This window comes from Erigeron canadensis, chromosome 8 (assembly GCF_010389155.1).
Source record: "Erigeron canadensis isolate Cc75 chromosome 8, C_canadensis_v1, whole genome shotgun sequence".
In the NCBI taxonomy this organism is placed as follows: domain Eukaryota; kingdom Viridiplantae; phylum Streptophyta; class Magnoliopsida; order Asterales; family Asteraceae; genus Erigeron; species Erigeron canadensis.
Window position 1 is genome coordinate 7,209,121 of NC_057768.1, and position 21,728 is coordinate 7,230,848.

A 21,728-nucleotide genomic window follows, 5' to 3' on the forward strand; every position below is an offset into this window, starting at 1 on the left:
GTGAAAGACCTATTATTAGATATTTTATGGGTAGAGCCGAAAAATATGAACTATACAAGTTAACAATAACATTAATTAAATGAAGTAAGAGCTTCCGGTGTATAGAAAAACGACGATGGAATCCACTATTTAGTTATCATTGCTATTTTAGTATAGTCCTCTATTTCAAATTTTCAATAGTATATTGTGGATGCGCCGATTTTTATTTATCATTTTAATTTAAAGTGAAGTGATGGACTTCTATAAGGTTATAACTTTGTGAGCCTATAGTTATGGGCTTTGTAATACAAAGAACAGGTCCACTAAGTTGAGGACTTTCCATGACTTAAAAATATGGTGCTCAGCCCAAAAAAAATAGCATAATGACCCATTTATCATCTACATTTGATTATTTATTGAGCAAAAGTCAACAACTATATAAAGTTAGACTACAAATAAGTATTGGAAGTGTATACTAAAAGTTCTTAATTTGACTGTATTATTCCTTTTCCTTAACGGTAAAGCTCAGGAGGGTACCCAAACAAAAGTTGGCATTGTGTACCTCTCATATACGTATCTTCAAATTTACAAGATGCACATAAGTTTCCCAAAGTAGAAATTTATAGTATTTTGCATGTATTATTTCTCGTTTTTTTCTTATTTGTAATAAAAATGATTTGAAATACATACACAAATTAATAAACTTGATACATCTTCTAATTAACAATTGACTGTAATAATTTGTTTGTATATGTATATATATACTTCTATACTCTTTTATAAAAATTATCACACCCCCCATTTTTAGAAATAGTTACATAATAGTTACGTACAAAATTACTAAATTACCCTTAATAAACACCCACTATGGAAAGAGTTTTTTATAAAATACTAAATTTGTCCTTAATGAATTAACTTACACTCTAAATCTTTATTTTAATAATTAACATTTTAAACCTTTATCTTCCAAAAAATTTCCACTATCACAATTACATCAACTTACACCACTTAACACTGCCACCACCACCAATAGTACCACCACCGACACAACTAGACCGCCTTCTCCACCATCGCCGCCGCATTACGCGGTCTCATGCTCATCAGAAAATATATAAACCATAATCAATCTCCCACATACCTTGTAGTTATTGTTAACAACTTTTTGAAATGTAATTTTCACAACACAAACAATACTAAAACATTATCTTTTGATTTAGTTATTTGATGAAGTAATTGCTTTTGAAGTCTTCAAGTCTCTTACTAGCTAGGTGCAAGTTTAACTTAAAAGCTTTGGTTGACACCCTGCTTACTTCTCCATTCTACCTAATACATGTATATATACATACACATTCATGAAATTATATCAATATCTCTCTCTTTTGATCATTCATTGCAAAGAACATCGGTTAACGAGGGTCAGGGACAATGTCAACTGATCGTACTCTCGTTTTGGGGAAATCCCTTTTGGCACTTTGTATTTTCATGCTTGTTCCGTTGCTTTCTCTTGAGGTTGACGCAGCTACCAAGAAATACCAATTCGACGTGAGTTTGTAGGTTAATATTTCGAGTACTAATTTTGTTTGGTGTCGAGTATTTTCAGCATATTTCGGAAAATGACTGTGTTATATGTGTTTTTATGTAAAAAAGATTCAAGTGAAGAATGTTAGCAGATTGTGCCATTCAAAACCGATTGTCACCGTGAATGGTAGGTTTCCAGGTCCAACTGTCTATGCTCGAGAAGGCGATAGAGTTCTTATCAATGTCACGAATCATGCCCAATACAACATGTCCATTCACTGGTACGATTTATTAGTAGTTGTCCATGTCTATTTTTACATTGTTATATACATAGATGCACGACAATAGGGCCCTGATGTTTAACAAGTTAGTACCATAAAATGTATTTCTTTGACATGTTTAGTTAATTAACTAATGTGTTAAACATAATCAAAAACTTATGTTTTATTAATATCCTAGTTAATTTCTGTATAGATAATTCATGAGGTCACACAATATTGGGGCATTAGGCGACTTCTGACGCCGTTTCATATTTGTTTTAGTATCGTTTTTGTGAACATATTTATGGTTCTTGTGTTTTTTAGGCATGGGTTGAAACAGTATGCAAACGGGTGGGCTGATGGACCGGCTTATATCACACAATGCCCGATCATGCCTAAGAATAATTATGTTTATGACTTCAATATCACGGGTCAAAGAGGGACGTTGTGGTGGCATGCTCATATCCTATGGCTCAGAGCAACTGTATACGGGGCTATCGTTATTTTACCCAAACCAGCAACTCCATTTCCCTTCCCACGGCCCGATGGAGAACAAGTTATTGTGTTTGGTAAGAAAACCATCCAAAACTTCCTAACTAAGTTTTTTTTTTTTTTAATAAAAGTTAACTTAAGTCGCGCTTATGAGATAAAACTATATGTTATATGCAGGTGAATGGTGGCATGCTGATGTTGAAGAGGTTGTGAAGCAAGGAAATGCTTTAGGCTTGCCTCCCAATATGTCTGATGCCCACACGATTAACGGGAAACCAGGCCCGTTGTTCCCATGTTCCGAGAAACGTATATCACTTGTTGTTTTGTTTTACAAGTCATTCATATTTTCCAGATCAATCACTTGACCAAGTGACCTCATTTGTACATTTTTCACTCGTTACAGATACTTTTGCAATGGAAGTCGAGCAAGGAAAGAAATATCTTCTAAGGATCGTGAACGCTGCACTCAACGACGAGCTCTTTTTTGCTATTGCAGGGCATAACATGACAGTAGTAGAGATTGACGCGGTTTACACAAAACCTTTCACCACAAACGCGTTACTAATTGCCCCGGGACAAACAACTAATGTTATAGTTTCAGCTAACCAAGCTCCAGGGCGATACTTCATGGCGGTCCGGCCCTTCCAAGACGTTCCCATTCCTGTAGACAACAAAACCGCCACGGCTATTCTCCAATATAAATACATTCCAAACACTGTTGTCCCCAAACTCCCAAATCTTCCTTCACCAAATGATACTGAATTCGCGTTAAGCTATAACAAAAAACTTCTTAGCCTAAACACGGCGAACTTCCCTGCAAATGTACCATTAAAAGTTGACCGAAATTTGTTTTTCACAATCGGGTTAGGAAAGAGTGTTTGTCCAACATGTGTTAATGGTACTCGCCTTTCAGCATCCTTAAACAACATAACATTTGTAATGCCACAAACCGCGCTTCTGCAGGCTCATTACAATGATGTGAAAGGAGTATTTAAAACCGATTTTCCTGATAAGCCTCCAAAGGCTTTTAACTACACTGGTGCTCCATTAACTGCTAATCTTTTTACAGTTAAGGGAACACGATTGAGTAAAATAGCCTTCAATTCGACGGTTGAGTTGGTTATACAAGATACCAATTTGTTGAGCGTTGAATCGCACCCTTTTCATCTTCACGGGTTCAACTTTTTTGTTGTTGGAACAGGCATTGGTAACTTTGATCCTGCCAAGGATCCGGCCAAGTATAACTTGGTTGATCCTCCAGAGAGGAACACGGTTGGTGTTCCAACCGGTGGTTGGGCTGCCATTCGGTTTAGAGCAGATAATCCAGGTAAATTTTACTACAAAACCAAATTGCGAAACCAAAAAAAAAAAAAAACAATTTCACCTGTGATATATATGGGTCAACCCAACCTACAGAACATGTTTTGTAAAATTTTGTCACAGTATAACACATTAGTTATCTATGAAATTTTGAAAAACTAGACAAAATGTATATGGGCGAACCCAAGCTCCAGAACTTGTTTTGTCTCGTGACCGGCCAACCCATTTACGTGCGCAATGAGTGTCGTGGCTATGGATATGGGTTCCAAAGACTTGTATAGTAATTATATAGATGAAGATCATCATATGTTTTTAAGAACTTGCAACTAATTAATTCTCGTTTAGGTGTTTGGTTCTTTCATTGTCATTTGGAGTTGCATACCGGATGGGGATTAAAAACGGCATTTTTAGTTGAAGATGGGCCAGGAAAAGATCAAGTGGTTCGTCCTCCACCGAAAGATCTTCCGCGGTGCTGATGGGTTCTATGGAAACAAAGTGTGCAACACGCGATGAAACCAATATAATTCTTTTATATCGATTATACCTCCATCAAAAATCGAGGAGGTTGCATTTCATTTGAGAGTTGAGAAGGAATGAAACCAAAAAACAAATGTTGTGTTTCATACTTCATGGTGTGCAGTTTGGTTTGATTTGTAATTGAGTTTGTTATATATATTGGAATGTCACAATATACAGTTGATCTGAAGTTTGTACAGTTCATACCGTTTATATGAAACTAACATTTTATTCACATATCACAAAAGAAAGATGCCCCTCACTGTCGCTTTTTGTTGGTTCTGAGCCTCAATACCTCGATGATATATGGGCCTATGGGGGAGGTTATAATGTAGGTAGACCGTACTTCTACCTAAGTAGAGAGGCTGCTTTCAGTATCTACCTAAATGGTCATTAAAAGACCTCCGACTTTTGCATGTAATAAGTATCGAACTCATGATCTCTGTTTCTACAAGCCAGAGATTACTGTTGATCCAAACCATGCTGCTTATTCACATATCATAATCTTGGCCAATTGGCTTTCTGCCGCACAAAAGTTGAAAAAATCAATAAAAACTCTAAATTTGTGGTCTGGCTAGAAAAATTGGAGGATAAGAATTAAGAAAGTTTGGTTTCCGGAGTGACCTGGTCACGGAATGCCATGTCATTAAAAGTTCGTTGACCCTCATCAAAACACCCCGTTAGCTGACTTGATACCGAATAATATGAAGTTAGTATTTAAACTTTTAATTTTATTTTATTTTTATAATTATTTTTGCCATTTTCCATAATAAAAAGTAAAATAAAATTGGGAGTTGTGTGGTGTTCATGTGTGTGTTTGGTTGGCTACGGAATATGCGAAATCGATTTACGGACATAACGACTAATAACGACACTTTACATAGAATTATAAATATCACAAAAGTAAAAATATCACAAAGTCTCTCTCAGTGACAGTGTCGATATATATTAGTGGAGGTGTATCGACAATGGTGGCGATATCAATGTCAATGACGTGGTCGCTTCCAACAACCTTACCATCTTCAAAACTTCCCCGATTCAACCGGTAAACTCAATCTCCTTTTCTTTTCTTTTTTTTTTTTTTTTTTTACTTCTATCAATCAATAATCTAAATCTGAATATCAACATCTCAAAATATCACATTCCATCCATCCATCCGTCCGTCCATATCCTGATTGATTGCTTCTATCCAATTAAATATCGATATATATATATATATATATATATATATATATATATATATATTATATTACATACAGGTATAGAGGAGGTATGGCATTTGCAGCTTCTAATAGTACTACTACTTCTACTTTGGGAGTTAAAGTTACTAAAGGTTTGGGGGAATTGTCTAAGGTTGTGTTAACAACTTCCACTGGAAGGTACTATTTACACACATTTTTTAATTTTACTAGCACGATATCCGCGCAATACAATGGGGTCGGTGTACATGTCGTGTTACACGACTAATCCTTGAAATTTAGTTAGCTTAAGTCATTTATCTAACTTATTAACAACCAAATGTCAAGAATTAATTTTAATAACTTAGTAACAAACAAATGGTACAATGTAAATAATCGTATTATTTCTCTAACTACTAAACTACATGTAACAATTACTAATTTTACTATCATAAATTGTCAAAGAAAAGAATTTATTTTAGCTACATTCTGCGGGTACTATGCTAGTGTGTGTGTGTGTTAAAAGAGTGGTTAAAGATTCCGTTTCAAATGGTTTGAGCTTGAAAGCCCGAGCCATAAGGGGTCATTCTTGAAACGGGGGCCAATGTGACATCAAAATGATAAAATACTTTAGTATGTATCATGCTTTAACACATATTGTTGTATATATGTATCAAACTTTTATAATTCATAGCTATTGATGCATCTGGTGAATGGTGGTGACCCCTTCATGACGTAACCCCGTATGTATCTATCTGACGTGTTAGCCACAAATACATTGCCTGGTCATCAAAACTGGGTGGGTCCATGTCGCGTGTTTACAACCAATAAGAGGTCAAATACAGCAACAAGTTATAATTGAAAGTGGGTATATACAAAAGTAATTTTGATTTAAGTATGATGCGTATGTACTGTTTGGTTTAAATTTACATACATTTTGTGAACACTTGAGCAGTTGAGCGTACTATACAGAAGTTCTCTAACAAAGATAATCCATCATTGGGTATATGTATGCTGGAATTTGTTTACTTTTAATATTTCTGTGTAGATCACTCGATTAACATAAGGATGTTGAACGGTAATGTTATACACTATATGAGGCTGAATTACCATCTTCTTTTCCAGTGAAGCTGAGCTTTACTTGTATGGAGGGTGTGTTACATCTTGGAAAGTTGGGACCAAGGATCTCCTTTTTGTTCGGCCAGATGCAGTATTCAATGGTCAGAAGCCAATAAGGTCATCTTTCTTTTACTTTAAATGCAAATCTTATAACTATAAAGCTTTGTATGAAATATAACGTGCCTACTGGAAGTAGTCTTAATAGCATTTCTGTAGTATAGATGTTTGTGCTTACTACCAAAGTAAATGGTCTGAACTTCAAATATTTATGCGAATAAATTTTGAATGTATAAATTTCTTGGTTTTTCTACCGTCATACCGACTGAATTACTCATTGATTTACTCACTTTATCTTTTCATTTTGGAACAGTGGAGGGATCCCGCATTGTTTCCCACAATTTGGACCAGGCCCGATGCAACAGGTATGATTACTCTTCATCGTATTTAAAACTGCAGCAGTCTCTATATGGTTTTCCTTTTGTATATTTGTGGAAATTGATGGTTCCATTTGGATCCATAGTATGTGCAAGTTATTTAATGCTTGCTTAGTGTCGAGTTTTAACTTTTGAAAATGCTTATATTGCTAAAAGCATGGATTTGCAAGGAATTCAGACTGGTCCATTGTTGATTCTGAAAATGTTGATGGATCTCCCGTTATCACTTTAGAACTTAAGGATAGCCCTTACAGTCGGGCTATGTGGGATTACAGTTTTCAAGCATTATACAAGGTTAGTGTATTCTTTTGTGACAAACATTCATGTTTTTTTTGAATTGTCTAACCACAAGGGGCATTGGCCTAGTGGTAAAGGCTTGGTCTCCAAGGGTGAAAACACTAAAGATCCCAAGTTTAAATCCTAGGAGCAGGAAAAAAAATACCCCCTTGTGGCCAATTGGCCATGGAGGATTGGAGGTTCACCCGCAACGACTCCAAGCTACGCACAAAGTGGTTGGTCACCTAGGATTAGTAGGCTATCAAAGTGGTTGGATGCTTAGGTTATCCAAAAAATATTAAAAATAATAACGATTTCATGTGTTTTTCTTTCCATATTGCATTTTGTCCATTATTGCGCCTCAGCTAAATTTTCTTCTGTTTGCAGATCACCCTAGACGAGAAAAGCCTTTCTACTGAATTAAAAATCACAAATACCGACAAAAAACCATTTTCGTTTACCACTGCGCTTCATACGTATTTTAGTGTAAGTGTAGTTATTCCCAGTCTGCAAATGTTACATTCTGGTGCAATTATCTAAAAGATGTAGTTGTTTTTGTAATGCAGGCCTCTGTATCGGGTGCATCAGTTAGAGGTCTAAAAGGGTGCAAGACACTCAACAAGGATCCAGATCCGAAAAACCCAATAGAAGGCACGGAGGAAAGGTATCATAGACATTTCTCCTTATAATAAATAAAATAGACATTTATGTGTTCTAGATTTCTACATTTAATTAATTAGATAATCATTTTATTTTATTTATTTTCTTTAGATAATTATTGGTTCTTACTCTTGATTTAATGTGCATGAGTTCTCATCTTAACTTATAATTTTGCATGATCCAGAGACGTAGTGAGTTATCCTGGATTTGTTGACTGCGTTTATCTTGGTGCTGCTAATGAGTTATACCTGGATAACGGTCTGGGGGATACCATATCCATCAAGAATACAAAGTAAGTTAATGATCATGTATATCGGTATATGCTTTCTAGAGTTGGTAGAATGGACGAGCTGGTGGCCTGGTGGGTTGTATAGTTAATACTGGGTTCAAAATGGGACCGGCAGTTGATTCTATAGACTTTTTATCTTAAAATTTTGACTTTTCCTTGCAAATAGATTTTGACTTTAGATAGAATATAGTTATTATTTTTTCTTTTTTGAATAAAATTCTCATTTGATTCTGTATCCTTCTTTCTCTTGCAGTTGGCCAGATGCAGTTCTATGGAATCCACATCTGACTATGGAAGCATGCTACAAAGATTTTGTCTGTGTCGAGAACGCTCAGGTACTGGAATATGTCACCTCGTCTGATGTAAAACAGATTCTGGTTATCAGAAGAAATTTCTTCATTTCGTATAACTTGCATACTTATAATGAAAATTTGACTAGTCACGGACATCACTATGATAGTTATAGAACTAGTATAAACTACTACCCATTGAACATACAGAGAATAACATGGGTGGGTCTGGTAATGGATGCTTCTCAAAGGCATAAATTTTGCTTGCCGATTGAAACTGGTCCGGTTGGGTTGAGTTGACCTGTCAATAGTCTTTTCTCCACCTTACTTAAAAGCTATATTTCTATAGATAATCAATGATTAGGACATTGTAAGCATTTTAATAAAACACACTGCAACTTTTGACACGATACATTTTTAGCTTTTCTCTTTAACCTGTGTCACCTGCTCCAAAAAGAACAACCCAAATGCATCCATTCCCATGGGAATGGCCAAATGGGTTGGTATTAACGTTCCAGCCTTCTGTGTCTCATTTATTTGATATGCTAGCAATGAGTACCTAATTATAGTAAATTGCTTTTAGTTGGCGCAAAACAAATGAAGTGAAAGCTTATCTTTTTACATAATTTCAGATTGGAAATGTTGCTCTAGAGCCAGAGAAATCGTGGGTGGCTACTCAACAACTTAGTGTCAGCTGAATAGGAGGAATTACCGACAGCAGGCGTATGTTATCTTAAAGAGATACTTGTGGCTAATGTACTATAGAAATACACTTTTGATCAGAATAAAAGCATATAAAACTGATGCATAGTTTGTCAATCATTTGTAATTTTTGTTATACGACATTCCAAAAATCATCATAAAAAGGGTTTACTTAGCAAATGTAACCTGCATTGCCTAATAAACAAGAACTGCTGGTTCCTTTTAAAACCTAAAAAGCCATTTTCAGTCTTACAGTGTCGTTACTACAGATGATATATTCATAATCTCAGCTCCATGAGCATTATATACTTGGACTATGACAACTATATTAGATAGTTATAAATTCAGCAGTAAATTGAATTATATCACCTTGGTCACACAAGCAAATAGAGTCTTACAAATCCAGATCATTCAATCCAAGTACCATGATTTTCATCCATCCAAAAAACTTTTATTAACACTTGTTCCATATGAAAACTCAATCCAAAATTTAAACAAAAGAACGAAACATCCTAAAAAGACCTGAAAGACAAAGCATAACCTAACACAACATTAGGACAGACAAAATCTAAAATCAAAGCCTGTTTCAAAAGATTTGGCACTCTATTTCAGAAAGAAGACAGCTTTGTATAACAAAGCATACCAACGACATTATTATCACCAAAACCTGAAACCTTGACTTCTCAGCTAATACTTCATCTCTTCAACACATAATAGAGTATATGTTCCACTAGTAAAAAAACTCACAGCTCTTGCCATCAGCTTCAATGTGTCTCCACCAAAAAAGAACGAAAGTATGAAACATCCTAAAGAACCTAACTAGTAGCCCATATCCTAACACAGAATTAGGTAATACCAATTTCAAAATCCATTCCCGTTTACGTATTCAAAAGATTTGATACTCTGTTTCAAGAAGACATCATAGCAATGAAGCATACCAACAATATAATTATCACCAACGCCCAAATCAAACACATCCAACAATGACATCTCTGCTTATCCTTTAACTGCTTAGCATAAAACAAACTGTCTGTTCCACCACTTACAAAGCTTCCGGCTTTTGCCACATTATCTTCAATATCATCCAATTTCTCCCCTTGTGTTTCCACCAAAACAGCCATATCAAGAAACACTTGATGAAGTTTATTCAAACTTCTCTTTATATCCAACACAGCTTGATGCCTTTCTTTATTCTCCATAACCACATCTGTCTTCCCATCAGACACTTCAAACATTTTTCCATCTCCCGAAGCCATTGTTTCCATCATTTCCTCACTCGGATATTCCCCTGTTTCATTGTAATACCTTCTTTTAAGATACTCTTTGTGATCTGAAACTATCTTATCTCTTAACTCTTGAAAATTATTCATCATTTCTTTGAGTTTAACTTTAAGCCCATTTGTGACTGAAACCTGAGTTCTCCCCACAGCAGTGTTTTGTTTGTGTGTTGCAGAAGATTCTAGATATTCAAGACGCACACGAACAAAACTTGCCTTTCTCAGTACTGCAACCATATCAGATTCCATTCTGTCTCTTAACCCACGAATAACTTTGGCACTGTGAGCAGATTTCGTCTCTTCATTTAAAGTTTGCAAATCAGAAAACAGACTAGTAATCTCTTCCATGGTGGATTTGATCGATTCAACTTCTTGGAAGAATTTAGAAAGATGAGTTTCATCTGATGGATTAATCTCAGGTTCTTGAATCCCCATCTCGAGATCTCTTTCTTCTGATTTGATGTCGAGTTGGGTTTGTTTCTTCAAATCCACATAAGTTAGAAACGATTTTGTCATTAGATCATTCATTTTGTTTGTAGATTCTGACAAAACTCACCTGCAAATCCGACACACACAATATGTCACACAAATTATATATCATTCAAGTATAAAGATGCAGATACTAAACGAAATTAAAGATAAAGTAAAGCAGACCATTCATTCCTTGAAATACTTCGAAAAACCACAAAGACATAACATATATACATATACATATTAATATTTGAATAACAAACATTAAAAAAAACTCAGAAGAAGATAAAAAGGTGTGTAAATTTTCGAAAAATCCACCTGCAAAACCCAAAACCCAAACTCATACCAATACATAACATATATAGATACAATACAAATATTAACTAAAGATCAGAGAAAAAGTAGTGTAACTTTTAAAAAACCCCAGCTGCCTGCAAAATGTGAAATAAGCTATCAAACAAAATTCAAAGAAATTACGCAATTCTTGAAAAACCTAGCTCTTGCAAAATCTTTAGCCACAAATGCGTAACACATGTACATATAATATTTGAATGTATAGATACAATTATCAAACAAAATTCAAAGAGAAAGTAGTGTAATTCTTGAAAACCCACAAATATATAACACACATATATATATATACAATAATCAAACAAAATTCAAAGGAAGTATGTAAATTTTGAAAATCCAGTTGCAAAATCTTTAGCTACTAACACAAAACACATATACATATAATATTTGAATGTATAGATACAATTATAAAAATAAAAAAAATCAGAGAAAAAGTAGTTCAATTCTTGAAAACCCACAAAAATATGACACGTATACATATAATCAAACAAAATTCAACCAAAATATGTAAATTTTTTTGAAAACTCACTTTCAAAATCTTTAGCCGCAAATATATAACACATATATAGATATGATATTTGAATGCATAGATACAATTATCAAAAACCCACATATATATATAACACATATATACAATAATCAAACATAATTCAAAGTAAGTATGTAAAATTTTGAAAACCCACTTTCAAAATGTTTAGCCATAGATACATAACAGCTATACATGTAATCTTTATATATATATATATATATACAACTATAAAACAAAAATCAGAGAAAAAGTGGTGTAATTCTTGAAAACCCACATAATATATGACAAATATATACAAGAATCAAACAAAATTTACAGAAAGTACTTGAATTTTGAAAACCCACTTGCAAAATCTTTAATTACAAATACAGAACACATATAGATATATAAATGTATAGATACAATTATCAACAAAATTCAGAAAAAAGTAGGATAAAAAAGTTGATACCTTTGTGTATGTAGGAATATGAGATGAAATCAGAGATTGATTTCTTTGATGAAATTCTTTAAAGAAAGAAACAGAGTATGAAATCAAGAAAAATCTTGAAGAAAATTGGGGGTGTTTTTTTGCTTCAGTAAATAAGTTGGGAGTAATTTGTTGTTGGTGGAATTTTGAGTTTCTTTTGATTCAGGTGATTATTATTATTATATAGATATTTGAAATTGAAATTGGAAGTATGTTAGCCGTTGGATTTAATTAAATTTATTTTTGCGCGGAGTCGGTTACGAAAAACCCCCAATTCAAAATAATGATATTCATAAATAAATGTTTGGCAAAACGCTGGGTTAATAACGGGGTAATTTGGGTAAAGTTTTCTTTTTGATGCATATATATTTGGTAGATAGCTGAAAGTAATATAAATAATAAGCTTAAAATGACATGAATGGATAAAAATTATACATGTAACAATTTAAGTTTTGCATAATTACAGTAGTTTTTTTGATATTTTTTATTTTAACCTATAACTTTTTAAATTTTTTACTTTTGTTACACTCATTTTAGGGGAAGTGATAATCATACCACATATTTTAATTCATTTACCACATTGTATATATTTTATAACATATTGTACAAGTATGCAATGCTCAACAATGGTAAATTTATCAAATTATGAGGTACGAATATCACTTACCTTCATCATATTTGATATTTACTTTTACTTTTGACTTTTTAATTTTTAGTTTTTTACCATTTACCTTTCAATTTTTTAGCTTTACCATACACTTTAATTTTCTTTAATTTTTGTCCGATACTACAATGATTACTTAACTCTATCACAAATGTTTTCAGGCTAAAAAAATCGATTGTCGCCGTCAACAACACACATCCACCTTTTTCGAAATCCAAAACATATTATACAACGGCAGTCAACGACAAAGAGTTAGTTGTGGCGGATGATAATTCTGATTTGTTTATTTGCTATTTACACACCAAGTTTACTTATACGATGTTCATTATTTGCTAGCATGTGAAGACCCGCAGCAAAGTGCGGGCAAGATACTTATTGATAATTTATAATGGAATTAGTTAGGAGTTTTCTGAACTAAATAGGAGTATTATGTAATTTTAGATTAAGATTTTTTATTTGAGTGTTTGCAAAAATGTGATTTTGAGGTTTACTTTTTTTTGGAAGACTTTTCTTCCCTCAATTTTTAATTTTTCAAAAGTGAATATATGATATGTATTGATGATGAATTTGATGATAGTTATACCATACACAATAAGCTATTAAAATTTAAAGGTTCACTTTAAACTGTGAGCATTTTTTTTTCTAATTAAACTAAATGTAAATAACCTTTAAAAAATTGTCGATCCAAAATTTTTGTTTTTATTTTCCTTGTCTCCTTGGAACCAATTATTTTAATAAAATAATAATAGTGTGTTTAGTTGTAAAAAATATATTTTAATTTTTCATTTAAAATTTCAAGAAAATAAAAAGAGTTTTTCATTTAGAGGGAAACAAATAAAATTTTTTAAAACACATTCAAAAGTTAAAAATTATATTTTTATTTTTTATAAGTGGGTTGGGGCTAGGGATGAGGGTAGGAGGTAAAGGGGGCGGGGGCGAGGGTGACGGGAGGCAAGGTGGGATAAGACGTAGGAAAAAAGTTAATTTCTAAAATTCAAAATTTGAAAAATTAAAATTTTAAAAAACTGACTTCTAATTGATATTGAAAAATGAAAAAACAATATTTCATGTTATTTTCTTTTTTTAAAAAAAATTTAAAAACTAATTACGTTTTCTGCATTATTTTTTGTTTTCTTATAAATCAAAAATGAAAAAGAAAAAGAGTATTTTCTCCAACTAATCTCGTTTTGATATTGGATAGTATTCCTTTTCAAAATATGCATCACTAAGATGGCTACAAGTGATTTGAAGTACTACTTCTCACTAGTCTTTCGAGGGTGGGTAGGAAAGAATTCGGAAACGGCGACCGTTCTTATCTCAACTCCCTCCCTAATAAAGCAACCCCCCCCCCCTAAATATTTCTGTCTTTGAAATACCTTATTTGCCCTTAGACATTTTTGTTTTTTTTCTCTTTACGTAACTACCCAAAATCCCTAATAAAACAAACCATCTTCCCTATTACTGCTGTCGCATTACGTGGGTACCATGCTCGTAGTTAATTAATCGCATATGCCTAGGAAAAAGAACTTACTACTTCCGTAGCAATTCATGCAATTGAATGAATAGTCGTCCAAAACCACAATAACATCAAAACTATTTACTACGAGTATAAATCTACAATAATCCCTTTCACAAATCACAACAAGCCATTTTACTGCTTCCGTAGCAATTGATGCAATTGATATGTAGAGTATTTATAAAATTTGCCACCAGTTATTATATATAGTGGTTTTAAATAAAATAAGGGTTAACCACTATGCATCATAAAAATCATCGTACATCAAGTATTAATGTAAAACAAGTATTTATTTAAAACAAGTATTTATAAAAATCATCGTACACCGTGATATGTAAAGTATTTATAAAAACAAGTAATAATGTAAAACAAATAAAATAATAGGTTTTTCTACATAGATCACCACCGTGCATCATAAAAATCATCGTACATCAATTGTTTTGTGAATCTCTGTGCATCAATTTAACCATTATTTAAGGGTTAAGATGTTGTCTTATTTGTTTTGCTTTAATACTTGTTTTACAATATTCAACCCGTAGTACATATATAATACTCATAATACATAATACATTACATAAGAAATGGCAGAAATACAAAGGTTACAAGGAAGGAAGTTCACACACATATGTCTCATTGCGACATTTTATGCTGATAATACAAAGTTGACCAATTAAGTCATATATAATTAAAATCGCATTGTGAGGTCACTTGATCAATCACATTTTATGGTACCAGTAGGTACCCTTGTGCTCGCTATCTTCATCTGGCTCGATATAGATACATTCCTTGGCCTCTCTATACATTGCTTTAAAGATTGGAGTCCTATCGATCTTATAAAACTCACCCAATATTGGCTTGATTGCATCTCTTGCCTCCTTTGCATGATAATGTGGAATGTACGAGATCAAATGATGCAATACGTGAGTGTGTGTAACGTCGTGAAACACCCTATTTAGGAACCCAAAGTCCCTATCGATTGTTGACAAAGCCCCTCGGATCCAGTTCCATTCGGTTGAATCATAATGAGGTAATGAAAGATGGGTGTGGTGCAAATATGTAATCAAAACGAAAAAAATGTGCACCCCTAACACCGGAATTAAATACATAGACGTTACCCAAGCAACTCCTTTTGCCGCGACAAGAAGCTTGATCACGTAGAAAACACCAAGGAGACCAATATCGGATAAAACAACCTGAATCCTTTCACGGTCTGTGAAAATGGGACTCAATGGATCAAAGTGGTTGGCAAACCTTCCGTATTTCTTGCCAGAAATATTAGTTAAGAGGTATAAAGGAAATCCTAGGGTCAACCTAAAAACCAAAGTGAACACACGACCCGGTGGGTTGTTAAGAAGTTTTGAGTAAATTCTGACTTTGGACTTGCGTTTAGGAATGTAAACTTCGTCGTTATCAAGTGAATTTGTGTTGGCATGGTGATTTCGATGGCTGTACTTCCAAGAGAAGTAAGGGGTGAAAAGGAAAGAATGGAGGACGAATCCAACAAGGTCATCAATCCATTGGTGTTCGCTAAAGGCATGGTGACCACATTCGTGACCAATGACCCATAACCCGGTTAGGATGCTAGCTTGGCAAAACCAGTAAACCGGCCATGCCAAGTAAGATAGAGGGGCATCTAGAAGAGGAATATAGGTGTTGGCAAGGTAGTAAAACACATAGGCAATAATGAGATCATGAACAACATAGTAAGATGATCGAATAACAGAACGCTCAAAGCAATGGGCCGGGATTGCTTTCTTTAGATCACTTAACGTGAAAGGCGGATCAATTGGCACACGTTCAAGGATGTTTTTGCCCTCATTCGATTGGTCCGACATTCGACCACCTGCACCCATGGTGTTTGATATCTGATTAACCTAGCTAGCTAGCTCCCTTCAAATATATATATATATTAATGTTAATTAAAGTATACAATTAAGAACTTAAAGCTCAAAGAAGCTACTAAAAAAGACTTCAGCTATAGAGAAGTAGTTTGAATTCTCTTGAGCTGGTGATTGTTTCTAAAGTTCCTTATGCTATATATATACATACACTTAATCATTGATCAGTTTTCAACAAGCTTGACTAATTTAATCTCCAACTACTATTGTTCTGTTTTGTTACAAAGTTTATTTATTTATTTATTATACTAAGCTGTAAGCCTAAGTGGCTAAGAGAATTTCTAGCTTCCACATTAAAAGATATGAAGAAAAGAACAAAGGTGTAGATATATAAACTTGGGGATTTTAAATCTTTGGAGACTAAACTTTTTTGTCCACTTGTACTACTGATCAATGAGTTTTGGGGTGTAGTCTAGGATGAACAAGTTATATGGAGTAATATATACTCATAGATATATATGAATGAATGGTCTCTGATAATAGATATTCGTAAGCTAAAAAGATTGTAATTTTTTTCGAACATTCAGTCTAAATGTGACTTCGGGAAAACCTCACCGTATAATGGTGAAGCTTTGCACGTACCCAAGATAACGAGATGTTGACCATGGGCCGTTACAGGTATTCGGAGGAAAAAACCCCAAGATTTGCCATCCCTAAGGATCGAACTCAAGACTTTGGGTAAAACCTGAGATAACTCTGACCAGTTAGACTAATCATCATTGGCTAAAAAGATTGTATTAAAATAAATTATCACTAGTTTTAAAAACATAGAGTAAGTAACAAAAACTCGTTAGTTCTGTGTAAAGAAACAAAAAAATGGTAGTTCCTTCATTTTTGAATGTATTTGATATTATTGATAAATGAATAAATAATAAAAAGGTAAGGAGTTGATTATACATTATTTAATTTATCTAAAAAGGAAAAAAAAAAAAACAAACTCTTGTTGGTTAAGAAAAAAATTTGCATGCATTATGTACGTTGGACCAGAATCTAGCTAGCCATCAAGATGGAATTTTTTAATCTGTTATTGCATTATTTCAATTTGTTATCAAGTATGTTCCTTCGATATATTACCCTGCATTATACATGTTTGTCACGTTTCTTTTTAATCTAAACTAAAAGCCTATACAACATATATATAATTATTGGTGAAAAGAGTTACACTATTAGTTTTGTTGATTTTGTTTTGTTGATGAAAATGAAGGTTTTCTGTAATAAATACACAAGGAAAAAGTCATAAAATCTATTATATGCTCCGTATTTTGTAATGGGGGAAGACCGGAGTCAACATGAGATGTCCTCCAAGTTAAAATGGGAAACAATAGGAAACACGTCACAGTTTTTTTTTAATTATAAAATTCATGAAGCTCATTTAAAATTAAAAAAATATTAAAATATATGAATATGAGGGGTTCTTCATATAAGTTTAGATAAAAAACAACCTCATATTCATCACTTTTCTTCCTTTTGTAATATGTGAATCATAAACGTCACAAAAATAGAGAAACAAGGGTGGAAAGTTATAGGCCACCATTAGAAATGACAATGGGTCAAGTTCGGGAAGAGTAGTGTCAAACCTGAACATGTTAAGGAATATGCGACCCAATACCCATTGGGGAATCTTATCGGGATCCCATCAGGGATAAAACTATGCCCAAAACCTGAAACCCGACCCGATAAGGATTTTTATTTTTCAAGAATATAACCAACATTTGTATGATTTAATTAAGAATACTACTTGCTCTTGATCCTTTGAGGAATGGATGTGCGAGTTGTGGAATATAGATACAAAATTAGTTGATGTTATTGTGGAACTTTGAATATATAGAGATTAAATATATATACATTCAAAACTAATCACTTATAAGTATATAGATATAGGTATTGATATCGGGTCGTGTCGGAGTAGACATACCCCAGTCCCTGTCACAAACGGATTCGGATATCGGGTATTCTCATCGAGTATCGTGTCCCGTCGGGTTGGGTTTTTTTTCCATCCCTAGCCAACATTTAACATACACAATGCTTCATTTTGAACAAGAAATTCCGTTATAGATAAGGTTTTTGACAGGTAAAACATATATTATTTGTCTAGAGCGAGCACTTTCTTCAAGTTTCAACAGAAAATGATCCGAACTAGCGGCGTTAAGATCTAGATATTCAATAGGATTGCGCCATTGCACATACATGCTCAAACTATTGTGCATTCCACATTCTTCAACTCGTGGTTGAACACTTGAACTTAACTTCAATAATTTATTTCTTCTCTCAAAGTAAATTATAAGCAAAGTAAATATCCGATGACAATACAGTCAGTTACAACATCAAGTGTGTTAATTGAGCTTAGGGTATCTTTTCCAATCCTAAAATTTACCCAAAAACTACATAAATCTAAAAGATTAAATCACCTACGAGGTGGACTCCTAGTGGTTAACATACTAACATACTAAGATAATAAGATTTTAACAAGAAGTTTAGCTCAAATTAATATGAACCCACTAGCCCGCTAGGTATTGTTATAGGGATAACGATGAAAGGGTTTGGAAACAGCCGGGAGATAGCCCTGTTAGACCGTTTACATTTTAATCAAAATTGTTTTCCCTAGATAACTTTGAATAGATAAAATCTGATCATTTGTTTATTGTTGACAAATATGTAAAGATTATGTTGAACTACTTCCCTCTTTGACAGCTATAGTTTTTATTATTTAGAATAGCATTCATATATATCTATGCATATTATTCACAAAGTTGGAAATCTTGACCATTAGATTAAAATCAACAGTCAAAATTAAAATATAAGTTCTTAATCTTAACCTTTAATTTTAATCCAACGATAAAATGTCTACAATTTTACTAGTAAAGTTGGAACTAAGTTTAGATGATCTTATCAACTTGTTCATCCTAGAGAACACCCCCACAACTCATTGATTAGTAGTACAAATGAAGCAAGCTAGACTTTAGTCTCCAAAACTTTAAAAGCCCCAAGTTTATATTTTTACACGTTTATTTTTTTCTTCATATCTTTTAAGGTGGAAGCTAGAAATTCTCTTAGCCACTTGGACTTACTATATGAAATAAATAAATAAACTTTGTAACAAAACAGAATAATGGTAGTTGGGGATTAAATTATTCAAGATTGTTGGAAACTCAATGATTAAATGCATGTATATATATAGCATAAGGAACTTTAGAAGCAATCACCAGCTCAAGAGAACTAAAACTACTTCTCTATAGCTGAAGTATTTCTTTCTTCTTTAAGTTCTTGTATACCTCAAATTTTATTTTGATATATATTTAGAGGGAGCTAGGTTAGTTAACTAGATATCAAACACCATGGGTGCAGGTGGTCGAATGTCGGACCAATCGAATGAGGGCAAAAACATCCTTGAACGTGTGCCAGTTGATCCGCCTTTCACGTTAAGTGATCTAAAGAAAGCAATCCCGGCCCATTGCTTTGAGCGTTCTGTTATTCGATCATCTTACTATGTTGTTCATGATCTCATTATTGCCTATGTGTTTTACTACCTTGCCAACACCTATATTCCTCTTCTAGATGCCCCTCTATCTTACTTGGCATGGCCGGTTTACTGGTTTTGCCAAGCTAGCATCCTAACCGGGTTATGGGTCATTGGTCACGAATGTGGTCACCATGCCTTTAGCGAACACCAATGGATTGATGACCTTGTTGGATTCGTCCTCCATTCTTTCCTTTTTACCCCTTACTTCTCTTGGAAGTACAGCCATCGAAATCACCATGCCAACACAAATTCACTTGATAACGACGAAGTTTACATTCCTAAACGCAAGTCCAAAGTCAGAATTTACTCAAAACTTCTTAACAACCCACCGGGTCGTGTGTTCACTTTGGTTTTTAGGTTGACCCTAGGATTTCCTTTATACCTCTTAACTAATATTTCTGGCAAGAAATACGGAAGGTTTGCCAACCACTTTGATCCATTGAGTCCCATTTTCACAGACCGTGAAAGGATTCAGGTTGTTTTATCCGATATTGGTCTCCTTGGTGTTTTCTACGTGATCAAGCTTCTTGTCGCGGCAAAAGGAGTTGCTTGGGTAACGTCTATGTATTTAATTCCGGTGTTAGGGGTGCACATTTTTTTCGTTTTGATTACATATTTGCACCACACCCATCTTTCATTACCTCATTATGATTCAACCGAATGGAACTGGATCCGAGGGGCTTTGTCAACAATCGATAGGGACTTTGGGTTCCTAAATAGGGTGTTTCACGACGTTACACACACTCACGTATTGCATCATTTGATCTCGTACATTCCACATTATCATGCAAAGGAGGCAAGAGATGCAATCAAGCCAATATTGGGCGAGTTTTATAAGATCGACAGGACTCCAATCTTTAAAGCAATGTACAGAGAAGCCAAGGAATGCATCTATATCGAGCCAGATGAAGATAGCGAGCACAAGGGTACCTACTGGTATCATAAAATGTGATCAAGCCAATGACCTCAATGTGATTCTATGGCTTAATTAATTAGTCAACTTTGTATCAATCAACATAAAATGTCGTAATGAGACATGTGTGAACTTCCTTACTTGTAATCTTAGTAGTCCTGCCATTTCTTATGTTATGTACTATGTACGGAGTAATATCTATAATATGTGGTGGCAAATTATGAAGTACATCAACATGAAGTGTACTTCAGTTATTATGCTAGGAAACTTTTATTACAATAAAATGTAGTTATATTCTGGAAATAATTACGGCAACTTGAAAATTCTTGTAAGCCCCTTCAAAGATAACTGCATGCTTTTAGTCCTTTTGGGGATGGGTCTGCGCGGAGGTAGCGTTTTGTACGAAAAGTTGATAGTGAAATTCACCTTGGATTGGATGAGTATGGGTATGGGATACATTAGATATATTTTTTTTTTCATTGTTCCCGGATATTTTTTGGGTAATCTGTGGTCCAGCCCAAGTTTTATCAGTTTATAGCGCGATCGGGCTTTTTCCAGTCTGGTGTAGTGGGTTACACGGGTCGACTTGCATTTTGATCACCCCTAATTGGTAACATAACATGTAACCTTGCAACACGAACGGTAAACAAGGTGGGAAAAGTCTTGAACAATGCTATATTACACCATAGCTTGAGAGTCATATAGAGATGAAATGATCCATAAGTTCATTTATATATGATCAAAACAAAGTCAAGATCAAGGGTTGGAATATGATCAAGACAAAGTCAAGATCAAAGATCGAAAGAAGATATATTTCCATCGATCCAACAATTATCCCTATTTCATATAGGCTCGATCAAGAATTGCCACGCCTAAGACGTTTGCGAATTGGAAGAGTTGGGTTCAAAAACCCGATTCTGGAATATATAGCCAAGTCTTTCTATTAGTAATGCAAGTTCCCCTTTTGAAAGTAACATAAAGGTTTCTCATTTTTTTTCTCTTTATATTTCTCCGCATGTTTACTTACAAGAAGAAAGAGCAAGAATTGAAGCAAGTGTCGCAAGAAATGATCAAGAAGCAAGACCAAATA

General features: G+C 34.0%; 5 protein-coding genes across 5 annotated transcripts; 3 read left to right on the forward strand and 2 right to left on the reverse strand.

Annotated features, from left to right (window-relative positions):
* Positions 1-1,366: 1,366 nt before the first annotated feature.
* On the forward strand, positions 1,367-4,275 carry LOC122578304 (laccase-11-like). The gene is made up of 6 exons (XM_043750237.1): positions 1,367-1,521; positions 1,627-1,778; positions 2,082-2,326; positions 2,427-2,555; positions 2,653-3,576; positions 3,915-4,275. Exons 1-6 carry the CDS (start codon positions 1,405-1,407, stop codon positions 4,043-4,045), a joined length of 1,698 nt encoding a protein of 565 aa, XP_043606172.1. The 5' UTR covers positions 1,367-1,404; the 3' UTR covers positions 4,046-4,275.
* Positions 4,276-4,983: 708 nt separating this feature from the next.
* Positions 4,984-9,153, forward strand: LOC122578202 (putative glucose-6-phosphate 1-epimerase). Its single transcript, XM_043750110.1, has 10 exons — positions 4,984-5,130; positions 5,345-5,464; positions 6,389-6,499; positions 6,753-6,804; positions 6,973-7,110; positions 7,480-7,578; positions 7,659-7,756; positions 7,937-8,044; positions 8,295-8,376; positions 8,964-9,153. Exons 1-10 carry the CDS (start codon positions 5,054-5,056, stop codon positions 9,027-9,029), a joined length of 951 nt encoding a protein of 316 aa, XP_043606045.1. The 5' UTR covers positions 4,984-5,053; the 3' UTR covers positions 9,030-9,153.
* Positions 9,154-9,678: 525 nt separating this feature from the next.
* LOC122580583 (syntaxin-112) lies at positions 9,679-10,838 on the reverse strand. Its single transcript, XM_043752853.1, has one exon. The coding sequence runs from the start codon at positions 10,836-10,838 to the stop codon at positions 9,942-9,944; it is 897 nt and encodes a 298-aa protein (XP_043608788.1). The 3' UTR covers positions 9,679-9,941.
* Positions 10,839-14,857: 4,019 nt separating this feature from the next.
* Positions 14,858-16,302, reverse strand: LOC122578764 (delta(12) fatty acid desaturase DES8.11-like). The gene has a single exon (XM_043750796.1). It carries the CDS (start codon positions 16,158-16,160, stop codon positions 15,024-15,026), a length of 1,137 nt encoding a protein of 378 aa, XP_043606731.1. The 5' UTR covers positions 16,161-16,302; the 3' UTR covers positions 14,858-15,023.
* Positions 16,303-19,416: 3,114 nt separating this feature from the next.
* Positions 19,417-20,941, forward strand: LOC122611246 (delta(12) fatty acid desaturase DES8.11-like). The gene has a single exon (XM_043784234.1). It carries the CDS (start codon positions 19,541-19,543, stop codon positions 20,675-20,677), a length of 1,137 nt encoding a protein of 378 aa, XP_043640169.1. The 5' UTR covers positions 19,417-19,540; the 3' UTR covers positions 20,678-20,941.
* The last annotated feature ends 787 nt before the right edge of the window (positions 20,942-21,728 follow it).

Excerpts from the sequence above, each read along its gene's own strand:
- LOC122578304 (XM_043750237.1), top strand. The coding sequence starts at position 1,405 with ATGTCAACTGATCGTACTCTCGTTTTGGGGAAATCCCTTTTGGCACTT. Across the intron at positions 2,327-2,426 it reads AGAACAAGTTATTGTGTTTG|GTGAATGGTGGCATGCTGAT; the intron begins GTAAGAAAACCA and ends TGTTATATGCAG. Across the intron at positions 3,577-3,914 it reads GTTTAGAGCAGATAATCCAG|GTGTTTGGTTCTTTCATTGT; the intron begins GTAAATTTTACT and ends ATTCTCGTTTAG.
- LOC122578202 (XM_043750110.1), top strand. The coding sequence starts at position 5,054 with ATGGTGGCGATATCAATGTCAATGACGTGGTCGCTTCCAACAACCTTA. Across the intron at positions 6,500-6,752 it reads AATGGTCAGAAGCCAATAAG|TGGAGGGATCCCGCATTGTT; the intron begins GTCATCTTTCTT and ends ATTTTGGAACAG. Across the intron at positions 7,111-7,479 it reads GTTTTCAAGCATTATACAAG|ATCACCCTAGACGAGAAAAG; the intron begins GTTAGTGTATTC and ends TTCTGTTTGCAG.
- LOC122580583 (XM_043752853.1), bottom strand. The coding sequence starts at position 10,838 with ATGAATGATCTAATGACAAAATCGTTTCTAACTTATGTGGATTTGAAG.
- LOC122578764 (XM_043750796.1), bottom strand. The coding sequence starts at position 16,160 with ATGGGTGCAGGTGGTCGAATGTCGGACCAATCGAATGAGGGCAAAAAC.
- LOC122611246 (XM_043784234.1), top strand. The coding sequence starts at position 19,541 with ATGGGTGCAGGTGGTCGAATGTCGGACCAATCGAATGAGGGCAAAAAC.